Source organism: Strix aluco, chromosome 4 (assembly GCF_031877795.1).
Source record: "Strix aluco isolate bStrAlu1 chromosome 4, bStrAlu1.hap1, whole genome shotgun sequence".
NCBI lineage: Eukaryota > Metazoa > Chordata > Aves > Strigiformes > Strigidae > Strix > Strix aluco.
The window spans coordinates 66,999,658-67,023,620 of record NC_133934.1 but is presented as its reverse complement, the minus strand read 5'-3'; the positions used below and the strand labels follow the sequence as shown (position 1 = coordinate 67,023,620).

The window sequence follows — 23,963 nt, the reverse complement described above, 5'->3', positions numbered from 1 at the left end:
ACAAGTGACACTTGGAATGACAAAAATCCAATGCACCAACACACTGCCTTGAGCCTCCTGCCACAAGGATTACATACACTTCTTAAAAAGCCAATTGCAATAAGGAGATTAGTGTTGAATTTGCTTGCAAAAATCTATTTGCATTTGAGCTACTGAACCAAATTCAGGAAGGGTACAGTCCTCAGAACATTCCACTTCTATCATGATGTCCTGAGGGAGGAGCTATCAATAGGAAAGCTTTCACAAGAAAAGGGCATTTTAATTAGGAAGGGAGATATTCTGGTGTAGTTAGCAATAAGAGAATCCATACTGTGGGAGAGAACAGTGAATATCTCATGGAGTTTGTAGGAAACTAGCCAGGACAGTAAGAATCCCATGATTTGGTTTTTTAGTCACCTTTTTTATTAAATTCATTTTTTCATTATTATTAAATTGTCTTTTTTTCTGTCAGTGGAAGAATGGTACAAGTCTTCCACCTATTTCTTTGAACTTATGCAAGGTGTCTCCATTTCTGCTGATAAGATGGAAATAATAGTTTCAGGAGAACCATATATTTCAACAAAAGGCAGGTAAAGTTGACAGCCATATCAGCTTCCTCCTATAGGACCTCATAAGTAAAGAAATTGTGTCTAGATAGGACGACACTGATACTTATACTCAAGTGCAGTGCAACAGAGTTATTTTATCATAAATCAGGATAATTTAAATCAGGGTAACGCAGGACTTAACAAATCTGAGTGTTCAGGTTCACAGCAACGAAACCGGTTAAACATTCACTCATTTTTAGGTTGTGTGTATTATAGTGGGTCAATTCAAGCAGGGTTTTTTCATATTTTTTGTCTCTGGGCCATATCATTTTGCATTTTGGAACATCAAGCCCAATAATTCTGTGAGGAATAACCCAACTGATGTCAGAGCCAGAGTGAACATAGAATAATAAAGCTTAAGAGAAGCCCTGAGTGATTCACAAGGGATAGCAGGACTAGGATAAAACATTACTGGACTTAACACCAGATCAATCGCATCAGATCATTAGGAGGTAAAAATACCACAGCTCAAGTCAGGGGCTGTGCCTACCAAGCTGTACCTTGTTTCTACTGAGGTTTCACAGGTGGAATCACCTCTGTCAACTCACATTGAAATTTTAGTCACTTGAAATCTTTCTTTTCCTGGAAAGAGGAACAGTAAGCGAAGGAACAAGAACAGACACGCTGGTGAATACATTGTGGAAAGGAGAGATGGCTTGGAGAGAGACACTCACGTTTGCAGGTCTGCCTGTCGTCCCTGTAGTATCCTGGGGAACAGACTGGCACACACATGCTGGTGTGGGAGAGAACCAGGCTGGTGTTGCAGGAAGAGCAGGAAAAAGGACCCGCACCGGTGCAGGTTTTACATGAGGGGTGACACCCTGCACGGACAACAAGAACAAGTGTTTCTGTTCAAGGAAAAGTAAATCTTCGAGCAAGTTTCAAAAGGTTCAGCAGAAACACTCTCAGAGACTAAGCATGGTGATACTGAGTACCAGAAGTTCCTACTAAGTCTAAGAATGGTGCACAGCGCACAGGAGCAGAAACACCACCAACCCAGCTTGTGAAAGATGGATTAACTGGGTTTATTTGTGCTCTGTATGCCATGCACACTAGCTGTCTCCTCTCCTTTCTCTCTCTTTTTACCCATTCCTCTTCCCTTCAACCTTCAGGATCCAGCCAAGACCTGTCTATCAGAGAAGAGTAAGAACAGGGCAAGCATGTATTGATACCTTCCTCTCATGCTTTCTCTCAACTATTATCAGGTCAGACCTTCCTGACCTGACGTGCTTCGTCTATTTAGAATCTTCCCACAGGAACCACCAAATGCTTTTCTGACAGCTCTGCACCTCCCTGAAGTTTTACACCCACCCCTTCAGCAGCAGTTGCACAGCTGCTACCTATTGCAAAAAGCAACACTGAGAACAGTCAATCTCTATGCGCCCTCTCTCCATTTCACTCATTACTTTGTAGGTCTCCATCATATTTCCCCTCTCCTAAGGTCTCCTGGTCTTCAGGTTGAAGCACTGTGGTCTGATCAGTTGCTCACTGTACAGAAGCCTTTCATTCCCCACCTTTAGCCCTGCTGCCCTTCCCTTTTGAGATGGGCAGAAGTGCTCACAGCACACAGCTCCTTTAGACAGTGTCAGAATGAATTCTTCTATTCCTCTTTCCTTTTGTACTAGCGCCTACCATTTGATTTGTTTTTTTTTCAGCGTTGGGATGTCATTTTCACAGGCTGATTGATCATTACTTCAAGGTCACAGCAAGGATGCCATCATTCTGTGTGTGAGGTTAGAACCGGGTATCCCTGTGTGCATCATTACATCTGCCAATACCAAACTTACACCTCTCGCTTTACTGCCCAAATAGTCTTACAAGATCCTTCTGCAATTCTTCGTAGTCAGTAATCCCACTGACTGCCTCAAGTAAGGAAGCACATCACTATCTTTTTCGTTCCTGCATTTTTGAAGAGATGCTTTTATGCCACCCCTCTTGTTTTCTTTCCCTATTTCCATTCCATCCCCTCGTCTCCCACTTCTTGTGCTTCTTAGTCTGATTGAAGAGTTTTAAAATACCACAGTGGATGAAGCCAATGTATCCTATTAACTTCTCCAAAGGGGGTACATAGTCACAAAATTATTAATCTATTTTATTTCTTGATAGGTCTTTATCTAAAGATTGATGCCATCATTACACTTATCAGGCCAAATTAATCATGAGTGAAAGCGGGCAAAGAAATCAGAGAAGTAACTGCATTACACTGTGCTGGAGATCTTCAAAGCTAGCACAAAATGTAATATGAGATTTGACAGTCTGAATAATGCAAAACTTCTTTTAAATGAAACCTCTATTATACCAAAGGGAAGAAATGTTATCCCTAGGCTTAAATTTCCAGGAAGGCAAAATATCTCTCTCAGGGGTCTTTCCAATTAAATGACACAGAGTATATTTCACACTTCTCTAAGATTTCATTTGTCAAAAACAGGTAAATAAACAAACAGCTCCTGGAGTGCTTGAGAGAAGCTTTGAAACATTAACCATCATTGTTAAGACTGGATCAGGAAATGCCACTTTCTGCAAAAGGAGCATCTACATTATAAATGCTTACCTCTTTCTCTTAAAATAAACTGCAATACCCTTTGCTCAGTGTAAGACACATTGGGCTTTAACATGTCTCTGTCGGCCACATAAGAAGAAAAACAATCTACTTCCTTCTACGAGTCCAAGAAATATAAAGCAGCTCAGACAATGATCAGAATATGAAACCACATCAGCAACAAAAACTGGAGGAGATCCAGGGATAGGTGAAGGCACAGAAGGCTAGAGAATAAAATGTGCTATCAGTGCAGCTTCACCCACGCAGCTGGAGCGCTGCATCCATCATGCCAGCCTAAAAGGCTGGATGAAATTGGCTTTTTGTTTTAGATGCTGATACGAATGATTGCCTTTTGGACCATTACTGTAGCAAGACAAGTCTCAATGAGAGACCTTAGCTAGGACGATGTTCCATGTCAGGTTGCAAACTTCCTGAGAAGCTGCTACCAGCTAGAGTTCTGCCTTCTGTGAGCAGAAGTTGCATGGCCCTTTGATGCACATATACAGAAAGTATTTTCAAGTGTTAGCATCCCAGAACTGTACTTGCACCACACAAGTTGGAGACTTGGTGACTGGCACGTGAAGAGCCTGTTTGAAGTTATCCTTTCTTGTGCTTAAGAAGCCCATCTCTTCCTCAGAGTGATCTAAGGGTAGCTACCCTACACAGAACACAGTGTACTGTCATCCTATTCTCTGTGCTACCACCTTTGAGAGATGGGATTTACCAGAGAGAAAAACTCACCTTCATCTCCTCACAACCATACTGCTGTCTGTTACTCATTACAGTTATTAATGGTACTGTAACAGTGGGCTAGGTCCCAGTACCCTCAGAACGTGCTCAGGACAGTACAGCACTGTCTGCCTCGAAGAACTCACAGTCTGAAAGCAGACACAGATTATGGGGAGCAAGGAGAGAGTGCTCCCAGCCAGCTGGCAGAGTTATTAGCCAGGAAGGACATCTCTAGCTCCCAGTGCAGTGTCCTGTCAGCTGGACAAAGCTTCTCTACTAAATAGGAACCATTTCATGGAACATCTTGCAAGGATCCAGGTGGTCCCTTGCAGCTACTTGAGGCATCTTCAGGGACTACTCACTTTTGCAGGCACCATTCTCTGCATAGTATCCCACCGGACAGTCAGGAACACAGTGATCCCCCAGGAGCAAGTGACGGGCATTCTGGCACTTCAGGCAGATGCTGCCGGTGTCCCGCAGGTTGGCCACACACTGACGGCACAAAGGGTGGCAGTCTAAAGGAAGCAGGGAATAACGGACACTGTGATCACAGATGGACAGAACAGAACTGCCAAGGGAAAACACATTGCTGAGAACTCAAGGAAGACGTTAGGGATGTAGTTTTCAGAGCCCCTTCCTGCTATCCGGTGCACAAGGGCTGGGATAAGGTGCTAAACACTGCACTTTCAGATGTCTGCAAAGAGATGACCAGAAACTACTGCATTCAAGGAGCGTTCCTTTCCTCTTGCCCCAGTTCTCATCTTGTGCTCTTCCTGAGCATCATAACATTTTCACTTTTCCTCAGCAACCACATTCCTCACATTTCTCTTGCCCCATTCAAGCATACTCTTTCCCATCCTTAAGTGAGCTTGGGAAACCTTTGTAAAAAGCCAGTTCAAAGCTCTTTGCTTTTCCTAAACCTTTCTCTGATTTTATGTGCTTCTACCTACAGGTTTATCTTTAACAGACTATGCTGGCAGCTGTAGGCATTCACCTCCCTCTGCTCCCACCACTGAAAAATGAAAAGCACAACCTGTACAGCTGCATGACCTTCTCCCGTAGTTCTCACTGTTCAGATTTTCCCACACAAATGAGACATCTGTACCCTGAAGAGGACACTGCAGACCTCAAAGCCAAGCCAAGAGTGGCATTTAGAGTTGTGTGACAGTGCCTCAATACCTTTTCCTTTATTCCTTGTTCCCCAACAGCACACAAGCTTGTGCCTCCTGACCTCTGTCTGAACTTAGGTGCTTCAAAAGGTTTTACAACAAGCCTTTTGTATGCACAACAGTGCAGTGTAAGGCAACCTGGAAGCCAAATTAATCCTCATTATGGTAATTCAGAAAATTATAAAGGAAATGACGACTGTCTTGAAAGAAATGTAATAATGAGGCTTGATTTGAGTACCTGGCCTCTTGTCAGATTTCTATTGAAGGTTCAACTTTCTGTCTTTTGTCTCTTGTGACAGCACTACTACAGATTGTCAGGCAATCTAATTTTACAAGCTGAAGACAGGCTCACATCAGAGTCCGGGGGAATTCTGCATCCATACCTGCAAGAACGTAATAGTGACTGGAGTCTAACACTAGCCTGACTTCTCCTGTATATTACACATAGATGATTCTTACCAAACACTAGTGGAAAAGCAGATGCAGCTCAGAAATGAATGCAATCCTGACTGCATTCAAGGTCCTTAAAGCACTGCCTCCTTCACCTCCTGACTTTACAGAGTATATAATCTATCTAGTTTCTGCCCCATACTCTCAACCTTGCAGATGGGAAATTAACAGCCAGAGGGGAGGTAAACGTGTGTGAGAAGAAACATTATACTTAAGATAGTGACCCTGTAGGTTCTCAATCCATCACTGTCAGAACAGTGGTAAGAAAAGAAAAGCAACACATGAGGTCATGCTCCCAAACTCAGCGACAAACCTCAAAACCTCCTTAGATGGGTTACAGCTTACAGGAATTATTGTACTGCAGCTTCTGACTGCACAGGAGAACTCAATACCCAAGGCATCATCCCATCAATCTTCACAGCCAAAGATCCTAAACCTGCGCTGACATCAGAGTGAAAGATCAGCCATCTACCTGTAGACTCACTGAAGCCAGAAAGGATCACACGCAGCTCACCGTATAGAGTGAGGACTAAGATATCATCCACAAGGTCCTGAGAACCATATGTAATTTGTATGCACAGGGCTGGAGGTGGGGTGAAGAGTTTTATGCATTTATATTCAATAAATGAACAGAAATCCAATTAGTTTCTCATGCTTCCATGTTTATGTGGTAATATGTCTACTCCCCTTATTGTTAAAATAATACTCCTCCAGTTTAATCTCTTGCCAGAACCACTGGTCTCTGTTAGAGAGCTTTAGATAGATATAATAAGTAACCAAACTCACTGTGTATGGTCAATAGGTTCCATAAACTGAGCATAAAAATGAGACAGAGAAAACTTAGGGTGTCCAAATAACCAGTATCTACTGTAAATAACTAGACTCTCCCAAACTAACATTAAAAAAGCTAAGTATCTACAAAATTAGGTGCTGTTGTAGTACAGTTTTGTTTGCTCCTATGTATTGAAAGAGTTCTTTTTCTCAGCTATTTTTTTTAGGATAAATCATCCCCATCTCCCTCTTGTTTCTTTGTAAGCCTAGAGATCAAAGAGCACACAACACCAGATAAAAAACAAGAACTGATGCTCATGGTGAATTTGAGGGATATTGGGGAACTAGTGAGAGAGTAAAGGAAAAACTGAAGTGCTTTGCTTTGGAAAAGATTATTTAAATTTTTCACAGCAGGCTCCCTTTGAAGCGAGGACTAACAGAAGCAGAGTGTTTCCTTTATGCTTCTCAATAATACCGTGCAGCCGTATTTGTTTCTTGCTTCTGCCTTCTCCCTGTGAATCCTCACTCCAGCTCAGTTAGCAGGCAAGTTACTGCCTGCAGGGTTTGAGTTTTTAGAGACTTCACATCCCGTGTTTGTTGCAGGTCAGTGCAACACAGTTACTTAATTCCCTTAGACTTCTTCCAGTATCCAAATGGGATTCTTTCACAGCAGCATGTCACCAACTTGCTCATAGTCCCAATGCCTCCCTACTCATCTTTTTGAGACTACTGACTTGCCTCCTGCTGTCCAAACAAAACTTTTTCCCACTACCCTTTCAGCAGGCTCTAATTTGTTCCTTGAAAATTCACCTCTATGCAAAAAAACCCCAAACAGCAAACCACCTTACCTTTCACTGATCTTCCTATAAAGCAACATTCATTACAAAGTATAATATAATTACTTATACAGATTTCCATTTCCAGGGTTACTTTACTTCCACACCCTCTTTAGCTTTTAGCAAGCAAAGAAAACAAAGAAAATAGTGCCCTTCCTATAAAGAAAGTATTACATATTGTTCCCTTTCCTGTCAAGACAAAGAAGGCTGTTTGGGGAGACAAAATCATCTCTGAAGTGTTTGTGAATGCTCATAAAGGAAACCAGAGGCATTTCTACCTCTCAGTTCCACCATTTGCTAAGCAATCAACCATTTGTATTGTTTAAACACACCTCCCCTCTTAAGAGCTCTTTAGAAAAAAATTTCCTGATGCAAGTTTCGTACTATAAGGTAAGGTATGAGGTCTATAACAGGGTACTACTCTAAATCAGTACTTAAAACACCATGCAATTTACAGGCATGTCAGCATGCAAACATTCTCTAGCACCTTACAGTAAATCTGGAAAGAAAATCAGTATGGTTGATTCAGGACACCTATCATTGACCAGGATTTTTCGTTTGATTTGGTTGTTGGAAGGGGTTTTTTGCCTCTCCTTGAAAAGACCTGAAAGGGAATCTGTCACACAAAGAAGCGAGGTGAACTCCTGGTGAAGTGCAACCACGTTTGCAGTGATCTGCCTGCTTCTTCTGAAAAGGGTGGGAGCTTCTCTAGGCAGCATAAGGTGGGAAATCCAGCTGGATGGTGCCTGGCACAAATGAGCCCAGATCAAAGTAGCGGAATGATCTTCTGTTTTCCTCCTCTGACAGCTCAGCTGTTAATTTCTGTAGGAGGTTGCATGCCAGCGACTAAGTGGAGCTAAGCCCCCAATTTCCCTCTTGCTCTGCTCAGCAAAACTCCAGCTCTTTGTGATGATACCAATGTCTCTCTAAGAGTACGGCAACAGCTCATTAATTTTACAAGGAGCTGAATGTATTTCTTGTTGTCAGAGTGTCCCTTCTGGAATTTTAATAGCAAGCCAGAAAGGCTTGTTACAGGCATCCTCCTGAGCTCTTCTGGCTTATCTTTGAACATTTTCACAACTACACACAGCCTAAGAAAGCAAGGGCCTGAGCAGCTGAACATGAGGACTGGGAGTTCCCTTTCAAGGAAGATGCAGCTGGAAGCTAAGAGGGGACCTTGAGGGATACTGGATCAGTGGGTGTTTTGAGTTTCATTTCACTCCAGTTACCCTTGCTACTAATTCTGGGACGTAGTCCTTTGCATCCTGTTATGCCTTAGCTGAGCATTCGGTAGAGCTCAGTCTGTGAACTCCTTTGCTTTGGCCACTGCATAGTCCCTCTGCATTTTTCTAACTGCCCTTCCACTGAGTCAGGAAAAAATCAACGAGGAAGCCTCAAGATCAACGAGGAAACCTCAAGACAGGCATATGATTTATTCAAATCAGAAGAGTAAGGGCAGGGTTTTCTGAGGAGACCAACAGTTTTAGTGACGGTGCTATTTTTTACACTGGTAACTGCAACGTTTCCTGAAGCTGAAGTTGTCTTGGATAAGAGGGAGAGGGAAATCAAAGACTGTTTTCAAACTGTGAAAACAAAAAAACACAGAAGCCCTGAGACTCAATGGGGGACTGCTAAAGCCAGTAACACATTTCCATGCATACATGTCAGCTATTAAAAAAAAATTAATTAATTGAGCACTCTTAAAGAAGGTTGGCATAAATTCAGTGCACCCAAAACAGAGCTAGGAAACTCACTGATCTTTTGAAACGTGAGGCCATTTTGTCTTTCTTCTGATTACATTTGAAAAGCTTATTTGATAAACTGCTGAAAACAAGATCTTTTTTTCTACTAAGAAGGCAAATGTTCCAGTCCTCATTCAGGTAACATGTACAATAACAACATTAATTAACAGGCAGTGTCTCAAGCGACAGTTGGTTTCCTCCACCCTGTATGAAAGATCTTCCCCTGCAGGTCCATAAAGTATGACAGGTGGCTATAATGCACAGCAGTCCCTGTAAGTCGTAACACAGTTCTGCCTAGAGGGTCAGGAATTAGAGATAAATGGGAAGATAATTGTAAAGAAATACAGCTTTGGGAAGCAAATGAAAAAGCTTTGTTATATTCTGATGCAAATAATATATTATGCAAGTGTCAGGGGTTTTAATGTTCTCTTTTATGGGATAGCTGGTCTTTAACTGGTAATTAATAACTTGCCGGGCAAATTCAGCATTTCAATCAATGCTGAATGAGAAGAATGAGTGAAATTTAACAACCTGAATGTGAAGCTCTTTATCTCTAGCAGAACTGGCAACACACATCCTTTCCTTAAACATCAGACATAAATTTGGCACAAAGAGCAACACACTTCAGACTGCAGATCAGAGACCAAAGCACTTTTTTTTTAAAGACACAAGTAACTATGTTCCTCTACAAGGATTTTCATAATTTCTGTTAGACAAAGAAACATCAAAGCATCTATGTGCAAGACCACGTGAACATTAAGGGTTCCCATGTTACAAGGAATATCTGTACTGGCCTCTCAAAGGCAGGACTGACACAAGTAAGTCACACAGCAAGACTAAGCTCAGAGCTGGGAGGAGAAAAGGTGTCTCCTTATGCTCTTACTATGCTGCACCTGCAAAACCTTCTCTCCTGTTTTGGGATCACGGATCCAAACACTCAATATTGACACTCAGTGACGCCAGGCACCGTGAACCAAGCCTTGAAAACATGTTTCTACTTTGAGAAGACAAGTCTCCAAACAGTGGACCACGTTCACGACCTACAGGGCTTCAAAATAAAGCTTGGTAGTTTGCAAGGAAAGCATGCAACACCAGACTGCCATTGCTTTGGAGCCCAGAAAGCCAGGCAAGGTGGCAGGTGATTCGTCACTGTCAGTGTAGTGTGTCTGGAGGTCAAAGCTTGCTCTCCGCATTGCTTGAGTGAGCCCATCGTTTCCAGTTTCTGCTCCTCATTATTGCCAGGCACTGTGATGTCTACCTAATCATCTGGGATTTGATGAGCACACTTATTGCTCCATGACAATTCGCCAAACTTACAGGTGACAGCAGGCTAAAAGGGATAATTAAAGCACATAGCACACAGCAAGCGGCAGAGTAAACCCTCTTCAGAAAAAATCCTGGTTTACGATAAATGGTACTAAGCTTTTTTCAACTAAATTTACACCTGGAAGACCACATTTCCCCAGGCCTTTTTTCATAAGAAGCATAATGCAAAGTAATGGGAAAATAAGGTGGAAGAAATAAAGTGCATACACCTATGATGTGACAGGACATTAACAAGTATCGTTGTAGGCCCTGAAATTTTACAGGGCAGAGACAGCTCTTTAAACTAAAATGCTGAATTATTTCCATATTGTAATTACTTGACTGTATAACACATCTTGATACCCCAAGCTGATTTCTTGTATACCTAAGGAGCTGTAGAATACTTTTAAGATATTTTCCTACTTCTCAGATACTTTGTTTCCCCCCACTCTTTGTCTCTGCAGACAAAACAATAAATGTTTAAAAGAAAGATGAAGAAATGGTTCATAAAATTAATCTGTTGAGAGAAAAGCAACAACTCTTTCATAAAAAAAACAAACAACACATATATGTAAACAAAAAGAAGTCTCTGTGAAGGGGAATCATCTGTATTAAACTGAGAACAATAGCCTCTCAATGGATATATTTATTACGTCTAATGCATTTTTCCTTTTTCATAGGATTCCTTATCTCATTTGGAACCGTTCGGTCTAGATTAAGCCTCACACACTGTATCTTTCTTTGATAAAGAAAAAAAATGGTTTGATAAAGCTCAGAAATTGTTGGAGCAGTTCCCAGGATATGTTTATACATGTCTGTGTGATGAATTAAAAGCGATTTTTCTTTTTAAACAGATAAATGCAATCAGTGGCTTCTGATGATAGGCTTAAGTGCAGGCACCGAGCACTCACAAAGTATAATGCCTATATAGAAATCCTATTTCCTCCCCAAAATGCACACCGCAATGGTAGCTGTGCAAATTTTTCTTTAGGGCCCCATAAACTGTTTCTTCTGAATCACAAATGTTTCCTTAACTCACTTTACTGAAGCTCTGTGCAGGACCTAAGCAGCTTTCCTGGCTTTGGGTTCCCCAGGCTTGGCTCTACAGTGACAGGCAGTATGCTGTGAAGCCCAGACTGGAGCAACACAGCTAAGCACTTAGCCTGGCAAAGGCAAGCACATCGCCACTCAACAGAACAGAGCTGCAGCCCATTCTATTGTTAAGAACATGCTCATTATGCTATTAATAAGTATATGAATGCTCTGATGATTCCCAGACATACTGGTCCATACATGTGATCTCAAGTCTTCACACCAAACCATGCAGCACCCAGCCTGGCAAAGGAGAGCCTTGTCCCCTCTCCCTACTACCTGCATTACAAAATTTGCAATTGACTTCACACAGCTCTAGTAAAGATACGCATAGCAGGAGTGGCAAGCGGCTTTCCTATATACTATGCACACTGGAGAGTTTCCTCATGGTATTTTCACCTGTGTGACATATTATTCATAACAGGGATTTTGATTTCTTCATGGTGTGTGCTCAAGTAGCTGGTTAATGCCACAGAAAGATCATCACACCATATGACCCATGCTGTCTCCTCTTACTTACCCACACAATATCCCACCAGATTGAGATACTGCTCTTCCTTGCAGCTAGTCCTGCACTTTCCACTAGCTAGAGATGCATGGGGATGGCAGGTTAAGCACTCCAAATCAGAAGGGCCACGGCATGTCTTGCAGGATGGATGACAGGCTGGATAAGAAAAATCAATGCTTGTTGTTACGCTCTTGGTATAGCTCATCTTATGCTCTCCCCTCCCCAGAAAGCCAGCCCCTTTAATAATCATTTAGTCCTACAAAACACGGACATAAAATGATCTAATAACATCAGTGACCTCAGAGCTGTAGTTTGGAAGGCTCTTACATCCTTGTTTTGAATAAATAAGATGAGAAATGAGTTGTCATTTAAAAAATATTATTTGTTCTCTGCATTAATCAAGGTATAGATCTATATAAAATATAAAGAAATTGGCCCTTTTATTCCTCCCTCCAGCATATGCTTGTGCGATAACAGAGAGAGTGGGATGCACAGGGGAAATAAATTAAACATCTTGGGAATGTATGAACATCATAGTGGCATGAGTTTGATATTCATGAGTGGAAAATCCAGGAATGATTTCTGAATGAAGCCTACCTGAACTGAAACCTACAAAACCTGAATGCCATGCCAGCTCATTAGCTATTCTGTCTGCCAATAGCTCAACAAAAAATTACAGAGAAAGTGGTTAAGATTGCCCAAAAATATTTCACTCAGACTGCTTTTGTATCCTTCCACCTTTAAAGACAGATGCCATATTTTCAGGATTTCCATGCTACAGATCTGAGGGAGATAGAAATACTATGGCTAATGATCTGTAAAAAATTCTTAAAAACTACTTTCAAAACTCTTCTATGAATAAAACCACACAACTTCAAAAATCTCCCACCTCAGGACTCCCCCAGGCTACATACAATTGCTCACTCCCCACATGGAAGCTGGGTGTTTTGCAGCTGCCACAGCACAAGGCTCCAGTGTTTAAGACTTAACGCATCATGTCCCACCACCTTCTCAGCTTGTCAGAAATCATGCTCGTAAATTCAGCGTTCAAAAAGAAGAATCCATTTTCTAGACACACCTATATTAACTGAGCTTCACTGTTCAAAAGCTGCAGGAGATGTAAGCTGGCAGCATACAGAAAGATGCCACTTTCCTGACACTGAAATTTTGTTTCTAAGACATTTACATAAGCCTGAAACTGCATAATGCAGCATTCAGCAGTTACTTCAGCTCTAAGGTGGCAGCGCACAACCTCAAAATTGATGAATCTTTACAATGGCCTGCCAAATAAATGTATTTATAGAGTTGTTCCTTGGGTGAATAAATTGAATAAATAGAGCAGTGGACTTTAGAGATTTCTCGCTCTAAACTTGAGGCCTCCCAGGGAATCAACCTGTAAATTTCTCCTACTGCCAGAACAGATACATGGATGCCTGACCCAATGAATCTATTATAAAACAGCAGACAACTTTCAGATGACCTTGAAGGGACTAACCAGATTTCAAATGCCTGCATTTCCACACCAATTGTACTTAGCAGCTCACAATGAACGGTGTACCCCAAAGGCCACCATTTTCTGCAAGTGGCAAAGAGGATTTAATTGTTGCAGTCACTCAGAAGGTCAGTAGTCATAGTCATTGCTTAGATGAGATCAAACAAGCTGAATGAAGGCCACTTGCTGACTGGTGGGCAAGGCTGAGACACAAATAAATAATGCTGTCCCCACTATCAATCAGGCATATTCATAGATGTAATGGCTTTTCTCCTGTATCTGCAGAAATCCTTCCTTCTAAACCCAGCCCTATAGCCAGGCATAGATTAAAAATAAAGCTAATTCATATGGACAATACACTTATCTAGCCTAATAAAAGCAGACCATTTTTCAGTGCTGTCCAGTAAAGACCTCTTTTGCCACAGCGTGTTGGCTAAGAACATCATCTGAACCTACTGAAATGAAACGCAAAACATCTTCAGGGAAACAGTCCAGAGGAGAAAAACTGATTATAATTTATGATTCAATGTGTATGCTTCTCTCCCATTAGGAGGAGATTCCATTTCCTGAAATTGGACTACCCTATTCTCCCCTGAAAATACTTAAATTGCTTCATATAAATCTGACAGAATCTCTAATTACATTGAGAAAGGCTTTACAAAATGTGCATGCAATGAAATTCAGCAGTGTAAGCTGCAGGTGCCTGCACTATGCACTCACAGTAGCAGTGATCTTTGTGGCTGAAGAGTCCCTCTGGGCACCCAGAGAGGCATCTGCCTTCAAGCAGGATGTGGGAAGACAGACAAGCCGTACAGTCCTGGGAAGTGTTCCCCACACAGCCTGCACAGGAGGAGTGGCACTCTGCAGGGAAGGGAAAAACAAGAAGACAGAGTGAGCCAAATTAGTTCTAGTTTATCTTGGTTGTTACTGTCCTGGAGTATGGCTAGTTTGCTTTCTGCCCAATGACAACACGAAGGTATTTCCTTTACAGGATTCTCTGCTTGTGAAAGGTAGAAAGGACAGGAGTATAAAGGCTGTATAGCACACTTCTCGAAGATAAGGAGCAACCACAGATAGCTGCATATTTAATCTTTCTTTGCACCCACACAGTTCATGACTGAAATGGAAAGCGAGATGCACAACACCGTGTAATACTGTTCTCTGGGGTTCTGTAAACTTACCAGATTCTGAAATCATCTTTCGCTATCACCCTATAAATAAATATATAAATTCATTAGTTAAAAACCTAGTGTTTATTAGAGCAGTGACTTGAGGCCATAGGTTCTACTGCATGAGTCTCCATTGAACACAAAGAAGAGACTTCCTGTTTCTAGAAAGACAAGACAGACACCAGGGCTGGAGAGAAGAAATAAAATGAAATAAAATTATTTATGCAAGTACACTTAGCTGTCTGTCAGAGAGTAAAGTCAGGGATCCTCATCACAAATGCAGCGTCTCCAGGACATGGGCTCAAGTGACTCAAATCATCTCAGAGACAGATTTTGTACAGTTTCATCAGAAAAATCTCAAGTATTAGAAAAATATATAGATATATATTTCTGTAGTTTGGTGATAAATTCACAAGCACACAGCTAAAACCTTCAAAATCAGCATTTTAACCTACATATGAACGTGTTTCTGTTCTGCACAGATAATGTAAGCATGGTACACACATCTGTTGTGGGTTTACTTTTTCAAAATGTGCATCTACAAACTTTGCAGAAGAGTTTTATGGGGGTAGCTCAAAGTTTGAAATCCTGAATCTTCACACTCTCCTGCAATAAATCAAACTACTATTCTAATGCCATTACTAATGCGGCAGAGCTAAAAACATGAGGGGCTGTGCCGGCATTCTTGCCCAATGACCTAATTCAGCACTGTCACCGAACTCTGCTCAGGCCTGTTTGTACACGTCTGTCCACCCATCTGAGGCAGTGGTATAGGGATTGCTTCATTCAGTTTCTATACTATAACCTGGACTCAGTCAAGAAAACCCACTTCCTGCCAAGGAACAGCCACTGCGTGGACTGGAGGCTCTACACTAAAGCCTTCAGGAACCAATCCATGGATACCTTATAGTCTGTGTAGGTCACTGTTAAAGAAAGAATCATTTCACCAAAAATAAGGCACTTCTTCCTTTTTTAAGATCCCTTAAAGCAAACAAATGAGCTTGTACAGACTCCTTCCATCAGGTTGAGATGAAGAGATAAAATAAAAATAAATGGATTTTAAATTATGTCCACTTCTAGAAAATATTTTTTCAACAGGAAGAAACAGCCATCAGTAGCACTGTTGCTATTGTTATTACCATTACGTAAGTGCTGTAGAGTCACTGTCCCTATGACTGGTCTTTCCATACAGGGAAATCATTGCCATTTCTGAAAGTATCATTTCTCCTTAGGCTTAGGGTGGGCTGTGTTGGCACAAGATGTTCACAGTCTAACCTCTCAGTCTGCTTCTGTCTACATTATTTTCAAGATATTGCAATATGTTGGTTGTACAGATATCTACACTGGCTGCCCCAAGCTCTGTACAGCCAGACAGACCGGCTTGCTGATCCACCCAGTGAACATTCTTCGCTGAAGTCCACAACGGTTTTCTCTCAAAGCGGTAGGAAACCACATATATCCCCAATGTACACCATGTTAGTTAGCCTCTTTTCCAAACTCTAGCCTCCATGGAAATGCTTCCTACTTAGTATTTCAGGAACAGTGATGGCATGTGTGCTGCAGGGCACATATCAGAAGAGCTTCCTCAAAAGAAAAGACTGCTGTGAGATGTCTTGGCTGCTCCAAGGGCTAATAAGGAGACAGCTCAGTCTTTTCTGAAAAGTTTACATTCTGAAAAGATCAGAGTATTTATCCTGCTACAAAATAAGTCAGTGGTAAAAATCACATTCTCAACTTCAATGAAAAGAAAGCTAAGCTGTGCAGGCTTGAACACAGTCGTTTTAAAAAAAGTACCTGAATTCTTTAGTCACAAATTATATGTAGAGTATATTTTCCCTCGAAAGTACTAGTATATGCCATTCTGAAAGTTACTGAGTTTAAACATTCATGACTGTCACAAGACAAACACAGGAGCTCAAAGCGTGTAAGAATCGAAGGTCATACAAGATTACTCTGAGCGCCTAAAATCCAGCACAGCCCTGAGCTGAAGGCTTTGAACTGCTGTTCCCATCCTCTACTCACGTTTGCAGACTCCTGTGCTATCCACGTAGAACTGGGCTTGGCAGCGAGAGAGGCAAAGGCCATGCACAGCTCCTTCCATGGGCTGGTGAGGCTGCAGTACATCCTCTGGCACCCTGCACTGCAGGCAATGAGAGGCCCCGGGGCCAATGCAGGTGTGGCAGGATGGGTGGCAGCCTGTGGACAGGTCAAGAGAGCAATCAGAGCTGCAGCTCTGAGGACAGCTTTCTCAGAGAGGAGGACAAGGCACAAGAGCCTGGCATCTGGCCGTAAACATGAGAGAGAAAGGGAAGAAAACACTGGTTGGGGCACTCTTGTTCATCTTTCTTTCCAGTTTTGTATTGCCATGGACAATCTGATACTCAAAGAGCTAGCAAAGAGCATACACTTTGCAGCAACTCACAAGCTGAGAAATCTGTTCCGTAAACAGAGAGGGTGTTATATTTTCTACAACGGGATGGGGATTTTAGGAAAATACTTTAACATCTTTCCCACCACCCCCGAATAACACCTCTTTTCTTGAATAAAGTTGATGAACAAATGTTGGGAAAAAACTGCAGTACAGTGCCACAGGCAGTTAATTTTCCTTTAATGTCTGGAACTGCAACAGTGAACACAATCTCACTAGGTGAGACAGCAAGAAATGGCAGTCTGAAGGGCTCATAGGAAGCATAAATTCATCTTCTGAATTTTCAGGTTTTCCACTGCTGCAAAAATGACCTCAGTCAGGTGTGTAGAGAATTTCATTCACCTCTTAACTCATGTCAAGAAAAACTTGGAAGCAATGTAGTGTTTATTTCAACAGCATGGAGAAAGAAAGTCCCCCAAATCACTAAATTCTCAGGGTATGAACGCAGAAAGTATTTGAGAAAATTTGCTTTTTCTCAAAATAGAAAATAATCAGCAGGCAAATACAGGAATTACTCATTGACCAGTTCAGCATAGGATAGAGGATCAGCATCGTAGCTGGGTACTCTGAGCACAGCCCAACAAAAGCCAATATAGATACACTGGTTTACAGCAGCTGGGGAACTTACTCCAAGTACATGGCTTACCCTTGCAGACGTTGTGATCCTGGTAAAAAGCCTCTCCACAGTCCTGCAGGCACTGGCCCTGGCGCAATGCCAGAGGAAAGGAACAGGAGGTGCAGTGAGTGGCCAGAGGTCCCTCACATGTGGAGCATGAATCGTGACAAGCTGATAAAGAAACAGAGCACACAGAACTGAAATATCCCATTTTTTCTCCCTGAGAGTGGTGTTGCTGACTTCAGCTTCCTCCAGCCAACAATGAGAACTCCCTGTTAGCATGATATTCAGCTATGTGAACTAATGAGAGCAGAAGTGCACATGTATTAATAACTATTAACAGTAATAACACTCACTCACATAGTGTTTTGAATATGTATCTCAGCTTGTCTTAATATGCTTTGCAAGGCAAAGAGTCTATTTAAAACAATCACAAGTGAACCAAAGAAAACAAAAAATCAAATTTCCTGTTTCTACTCATACTTCTGTGCTCTTAACATTCCCTCCCCACAGATAAACATCCAGGGAAAAGACAACATGTGGAGGGTGTCTTGAGAGCCTTAGAAAAGGTTATGCAAATATGCCTCTTACCTCTGCATCTCCCATTGCCACTTGGGAAATACCCGTCTGGGCACTCTGAAATGCACTTCCCATCATGTAACAACTTATCTGAAGCGCAGGTCAAACACCTGGGTTGGTCTGAATAGCACGTTTCGCAGAACTTGTCACAAGCTGCCAAAGACAACAGCTCATTAACGAAATGCGCTCAATAAGCAAAGAACAACAGAGCCATCAATCTGGCCACATAGATAAAGTAAAGCAGGCCAAACCATGCCTTGTCCTTTCTTAGTCAGGAAGGCATCTTTAAACACTCCTCTCCAGCCCAAGTAACGTTTCGCATCTCCCTAGCCTAAGTAGTGACTTTCATGGAGGTAGACGTCTGAGTGCAGATGGGTATTCACTGACCTGTATCTCGTCTAGGACTCTGAGTAAGTACAAATACCTGAAATGGGTCTAACACCAGCACTCCCTCCACTCCTGACACAACCCCCTTCAGGCAATGTAGTATGTTTTCCCTGTTCACCAACAGGCTGTGAACAGGGAACACCATTCTGAACAATGTTATGTATGAAACCATCTCATAAATCTTTATATACCTTTGTGCAACAAGCATCAGTTATCAGACAGTTCAGGAAGTAAAATATGGGGGAAAAGTTGGTAAAAAAGATAGTAATTCCCCCACTCCCTTTTCTTCAAGTCAAAGTTTTAAGTGTGAACATGCATCTAAAATCAAGCATGATAATGTTTCTTATCAATTCCTGTGGTCTATATTCTCCCAGGCAGTCAGTTCTGAAGTTAACTGACCTGTTGCCTAAGAGCACTATGAAACTCTGGCTTCCCCAAGTCAGTAGCACTACAGCTGCTGTATATGCAGAAAGGCCAAGCATTTTACTTAACCAATTCTTGGTTCTTTTCACCAGTCAGCCAGCCTCCCTCTGAAACAGCTTACAGCTCCCCAGTTGGGTATCAAAATGCATGGTTTTGGTAGAAGATGAAAGGTCTGAATCCTGGAGATTGTGAGGAACAGCTGTGTAGTTTTGAGAAATCACTGGCAATAAAAATCAAAATTATGGCCAAGCTGCAACTAAGTTAAATTTCCTTTTGAGCTTACATGATTTTCAGCTATAGATGTAAGATTTCAAGCCTGCACACTTCAAAACACAAGTGAGTAAAATTTACTGGTATAGACATCAACCAAACTGAAGGGGAACCTGGTCAAAGTGAAATTAATCTGGAAGTGGCCAGAATAGCAACGATTTTGTCAATATGCTCCAGGTTTTAAGGTCTCTCTAGCTAGCTGTGCCTCAGACAGACCTGCACAAAGACAGACAATCCCTGCATCATTTCTGACTATGCTGGACTATCCTTCAAAGTAGCTGGAGGTTGCTGCCAGCAAAAACCCAGACTTGACCTGAATGGTTGTGTCAAATTTTATATTCTTTATTTATTTGAGATTTTTTTTTTCCCCTTCATGATCTGTTTGACTTGGGTCTTTTAATTCCCTCTAGCCATCTCTTCCCCTTTTCTCAGCAAACCTTCCTAGCTCCCAAGTCTCATCTGCTGTGCAGGTATTAGTTACTGTGATGCTGAATTATAATCAAATTTACAGAAACCTGCTGGCAAAGGCCATTTTTCTTTCTGCAGACAAATGCATTTGTCAAGCCCTCAGAAACAGCTCAGTTAGTCTTTCAAGCTGTTCAGTGAGGGAAAAAAGCTTAAACCTTTCAGCATCTGATTAGCTTAAATGAATTAATAATCTTACAAACAAACAGCAGCTTTCCTCATCCGATATCTATGCAGAAGGTGCATCTGGCTTCTTAGACATGAATAAAATCACAGCTGCTGCACAGCTAAATGAAATATTGATTCCTTTTTTGCAGAGCATTTCTCAAACTTCTTGCAACTGGAGAAGAAAACAGGTATTTACCGCTGCAGATTCCATCCTTTGTATAAAATCCCTGTCCACAGCTGGCCACGCAGAGCCCTGCTTTCAGCACATGTGATGTGTCTTTGCAGGACAAACAATTGTTCTCAGCAGCACCCCAGCATGAGGAACAGGACTCGTGACAAGCTGCAGGAAAGAGAGGTGCAGGATTAACGAACAATCAACTTCCAATCATCTCTTTAAAATGAAGAGTTTGCTGTAATTAACTTTTTGGTTTTTTGCAGTTTTGTTCCTTAAACTCACAGGCATTCACAGCTTCAGAAAAGGAAAAGAAAACAAAAAAACCACTGCTCTTCTTATGTTAGTATCTTTCATCCAAGTCATTCTAAGGGGCACAATTTACAGATTCATTTTGTACGTGCCATATGACATGCAGTATACATCAGAGCAGTTTCTGTAGATGTAATCAGACTAGGAGAAGTGTTGGTAACGCTTTCATCCTGGTGCTAGGGGCTGTACAAGCACAAAGGGAAACAGGAAGATATCCCATCACACACTACTTGAAAAACAGACCTGCAATCAGATCCTTGCAGTGACTACTGACATTAACCCAGCTCCACGTATAAACACAGAATTAGACTGCAGAGCTGCAGTCAAAAACCTGCAAAATTAAAACCAAGACAGCCTATTTCTAGAAACAACTCCTTCTACCCTTCCAGGACTCTGCACTGGCGCAGAAGGAACTGACTTCTGGCTTTTGGCTGATCTGGTCAAGCAGGGCAGAAATCCTCAAGTACTCAGACTGAATAATTCCAGGGGAAAGGTGTACAGTGGGTCCCAGGTCCAGTACAGCGGGCACTGCATATCTCTTCCTTGACATTGCAGAAGAAGAGGGACATTCCCTCACTGAGTTGGGATACCAGCTACTTGTTTCCCTGGGTGAGCCATGTATCATGGTTGGGACACAGTAATGTTTCAGATAATCCTGAAGTATACCACATTCCTGCATGTAGGCAGTATACATGCCCTCTCTGTGGCATCTGGGTACAGGAACACATAGGCAGAACAGAGTGATCCTCAAGCATGATGATGTCTTACAATTAAACTACTAACTGCATAGAGATCAATTCTGCCTCCCAAACAGCTGTTGAACAAGCCATCTTATTTGAAACTGTACAAGTTCAGCTGCAGGGGAAATTCAGCCCAGTATGGTTACTGTTTATAAAATTTGTGATGCAGACTCATGTTAAATCCTGTGCTTGCAGGAACTGTGCAAATTACAGTTCTTTTAGCTATTAGATTTTTTTTCTCGATTACACCCAAATATGTTCCAAAGATATTCTTAAATTTATTATTTCACAATAATGCAGGTACATGCTTGCACTCTGAGACCACGGCAGGTGGGAGAAAACAGAACTTTTTGACATTTGCCCTGATCTGCAAACACATCTAAAGTTGCAGGCACCCAAGAAAAACTCATTTGTGAGTAGTCTCAGTGTAACACAGGAACCAGTGGAAACAGCAGCAGCTCATCCACATAACTAAGAGCACATTTACATACAGAACAGTGACAAAAGCAAACACCTTCCCGCCAGAATAACCCCTCTAAGTGAGAGACAATTAATCATCTCCCCAATAACAGGTGAGAGTGAAAGTGTTTGCAATCCAGGTAGCCTAAGTTTACAGCAAACCAGTGATCACCACTATGCCCATCTTACGCCTGTTTTGCATGGTTTCTATGTTTCTTCTGTCTGCTTGAGGCCACAGGTGCTCTTGGGTTTGTTAATTAATAAGATGGAGTACCTATGTTTGTGCTTATATGAGTCACACTGCACAGCAGAAGATAAACACCCTGTCTTAATGGATCTCACTGATCCCCAAGGCAGGGAAGTGTTATCATCCCCATCTCACACAGGGGGGAACTGAAACACACGAGACGTGACATGACATGCACGGGGTTAGAACAGGGAGTGTTTAGGGGGCCAAGACATGGGACAGTTGAGTTCATGCCCAGCACATGGTCCTTTGACATTCTGGATGTTCCTTCTCCACATTTCCACCTTTGTTTATTTTCCCTTTTCTTGTCTTCTTCTATTGCCTTGTAACTAGCTGTTTGCTTTTCCCCTTCTCACCTTCCTGCATCTTTCCTCCCACCCCCCTTATTCTAGATCTCTACAGAATGTTGTGGCTTTTCCAGTTCCTGAACACTCCTATGTGACCAGTGTCTCTTAAGGACACTAGGCATCCTGTATCCCCTCCGACTCCTACAGCAAGTGCCATCATCACTATCAAGTGCATCTAATTGTGGCTGAATCACAACACAATAAATACCAAACATCCCATCCCAAGATAAAGATTGTGCACGCTTTTCTGCTCCAGTCAATAATTTCCCTTGCTGTTAAAAAGCTGCATCTCATTCCAGCTTCGATGGTTCTCAGGGCATGTCTACACTCGAAAGTTAACTGCAGAGTATTTCATGCTGTAAATTCCTAAGTACTGAAATGTCCTCACTTCACCTTCCAGCTGTGAGTGTTTTGCTCCTCTCTGAACTCACTCTAACTTCAAACATCTTTTTGAAAGAGTGGGCACCAGGACTCGGATACTCTAATTATAGACTTCCCACTGCACAACTTGACCCCCTCACTGTTAACCTGCCTCAATATGTTGACTCATCCGAACATACCCAGTTATTTGCAAAGTTCTCAAGTCCTCTCCAGAGATGTTGCTCCTCTCCAAGAGACACCTCTCTCCTGGCAGCCTGGCCTCCAGATTCTGTTTTAAAACAGGCAGCCTTGCATACAGCTGTATTAAAAATGCACTTTTGATGAAAGCCAGGTCAGTTGGGCAAATGTGCTTTGGCTCCCACCACACACTGTTTGCTACCTGCACTAAACCAAGTGCTCCCAAGCACATCCTCACCTCAGACTCTTCTCTCAAGCAGCTGCCTCAAGCCGTCCCTCTGTGTAGGTCAAAATAATGTCTTCACCTCCCACCAGCACCACACATTTTCATGGATATAAGTCTACCATACACAATACCTTCTGGCTCTGGCTCTCTTAAGCCTTTCTACAGACATATGGCTGTAGGGCTAACAGAGCAGCAGACAGGCCAGCCCAGCCCACTCCCCTGTTCTCTGCTGCCAAAAGAAACTCACCACAAATGTTACTCTAAACACAGTTAACAAGAAAGGGAGTGAGACAAGAAGGATGAGTGTTTTAGACAAGGTGGGCTAAGAGCACTCCCAGGGCCATACTTCTACTGGGGAAACCTGTAACGTCTAGACTCAAGCCAGGTAATCATATAAACCCGCACAGTCTGCAGGCCGGAGGAGATTAAGATCTTCACTTCCTCTTCCCAGTTCTCAGTTGGCTCTCACTGGCCCTTGGCAAAGATCCTGCAAATCCACTCCTGGGTATCACAGTGCTCTCAAGTCTTCCAGTGAGGCAGCTGTTGAGTTAAAATTGCATGTCTTCCTAGATGGGGGGTGACTTCTGGGGTATCTCAGCTATGGAAAGGCTACAGTGAGAGAAGTAAAGATGAAGTACAACCTACCAGAGGTCATCAGACCTTCTGAGAAGCTGCAGTGAATTTGGCAAACTGATATGAAACAGATCCTCTGGACTCAAAGCTACCAGAGAGAGACCAGGCCCAAATTGCCTCTCTGAGACAGAAAGGGACAGAAAGGGAGGGATCTAAATAACGGAGTTTGGAAGAAAGGAAGGAGAAAGACTGCAACCCGATTTTTATCAAGACAGCTACATGTAGCATTTGGAAGCAGTGCAAACGACTCAAAGTACAGGATCGGTAACAATTTCCTCAGGTGGGCCAACAAAAAAAAAAAAATGCTTGCAGCAAGAGACTCAGCTCTGATGTGCTGCTCCAATCACTAACTCTGCTATGCAAGCTCCCCCCAGGAACAGGCTCCCCACACTCCTCTGACACAGCCGTTTCTGTATGCGAGGTGGCAAGCACCTCCAGGAGTTATCAGCTGCCAGTCTCCAGATGACAAACACGCACAGCCTGATTCATGCTCCTACAGATACAATCCTTCACTTCTTGTGCTTGCAGTGACAGGCACCAGGCA

At 42.3% G+C, this 23,963-nt stretch overlaps 1 protein-coding gene across 1 annotated transcript in view; it reads right to left on the bottom strand.

Moving 5' to 3' along the window:
* The window catches only part of FRAS1 (Fraser extracellular matrix complex subunit 1), a 176,604-nt gene that overhangs the window by 65,908 nt on the left and 86,733 nt on the right, over positions 1 to 23,963 (bottom strand). Inside the window, exons 14-21 of the mRNA XM_074823439.1 lie at positions 19,922 to 20,065; positions 18,025 to 18,165; positions 17,464 to 17,604; positions 16,412 to 16,585; positions 13,941 to 14,081; positions 11,741 to 11,884; positions 4,218 to 4,370; positions 1,262 to 1,408 (exon numbers count right to left, since the gene is read on the bottom strand). Coding sequence (XP_074679540.1) covers positions 1,262 to 1,408; positions 4,218 to 4,370; positions 11,741 to 11,884; positions 13,941 to 14,081; positions 16,412 to 16,585; positions 17,464 to 17,604; positions 18,025 to 18,165; positions 19,922 to 20,065 — 1,185 coding nt within the window. The remainder of the gene's footprint in view (positions 1 to 1,261; positions 1,409 to 4,217; positions 4,371 to 11,740; positions 11,885 to 13,940; positions 14,082 to 16,411; positions 16,586 to 17,463; positions 17,605 to 18,024; positions 18,166 to 19,921; positions 20,066 to 23,963) is intronic.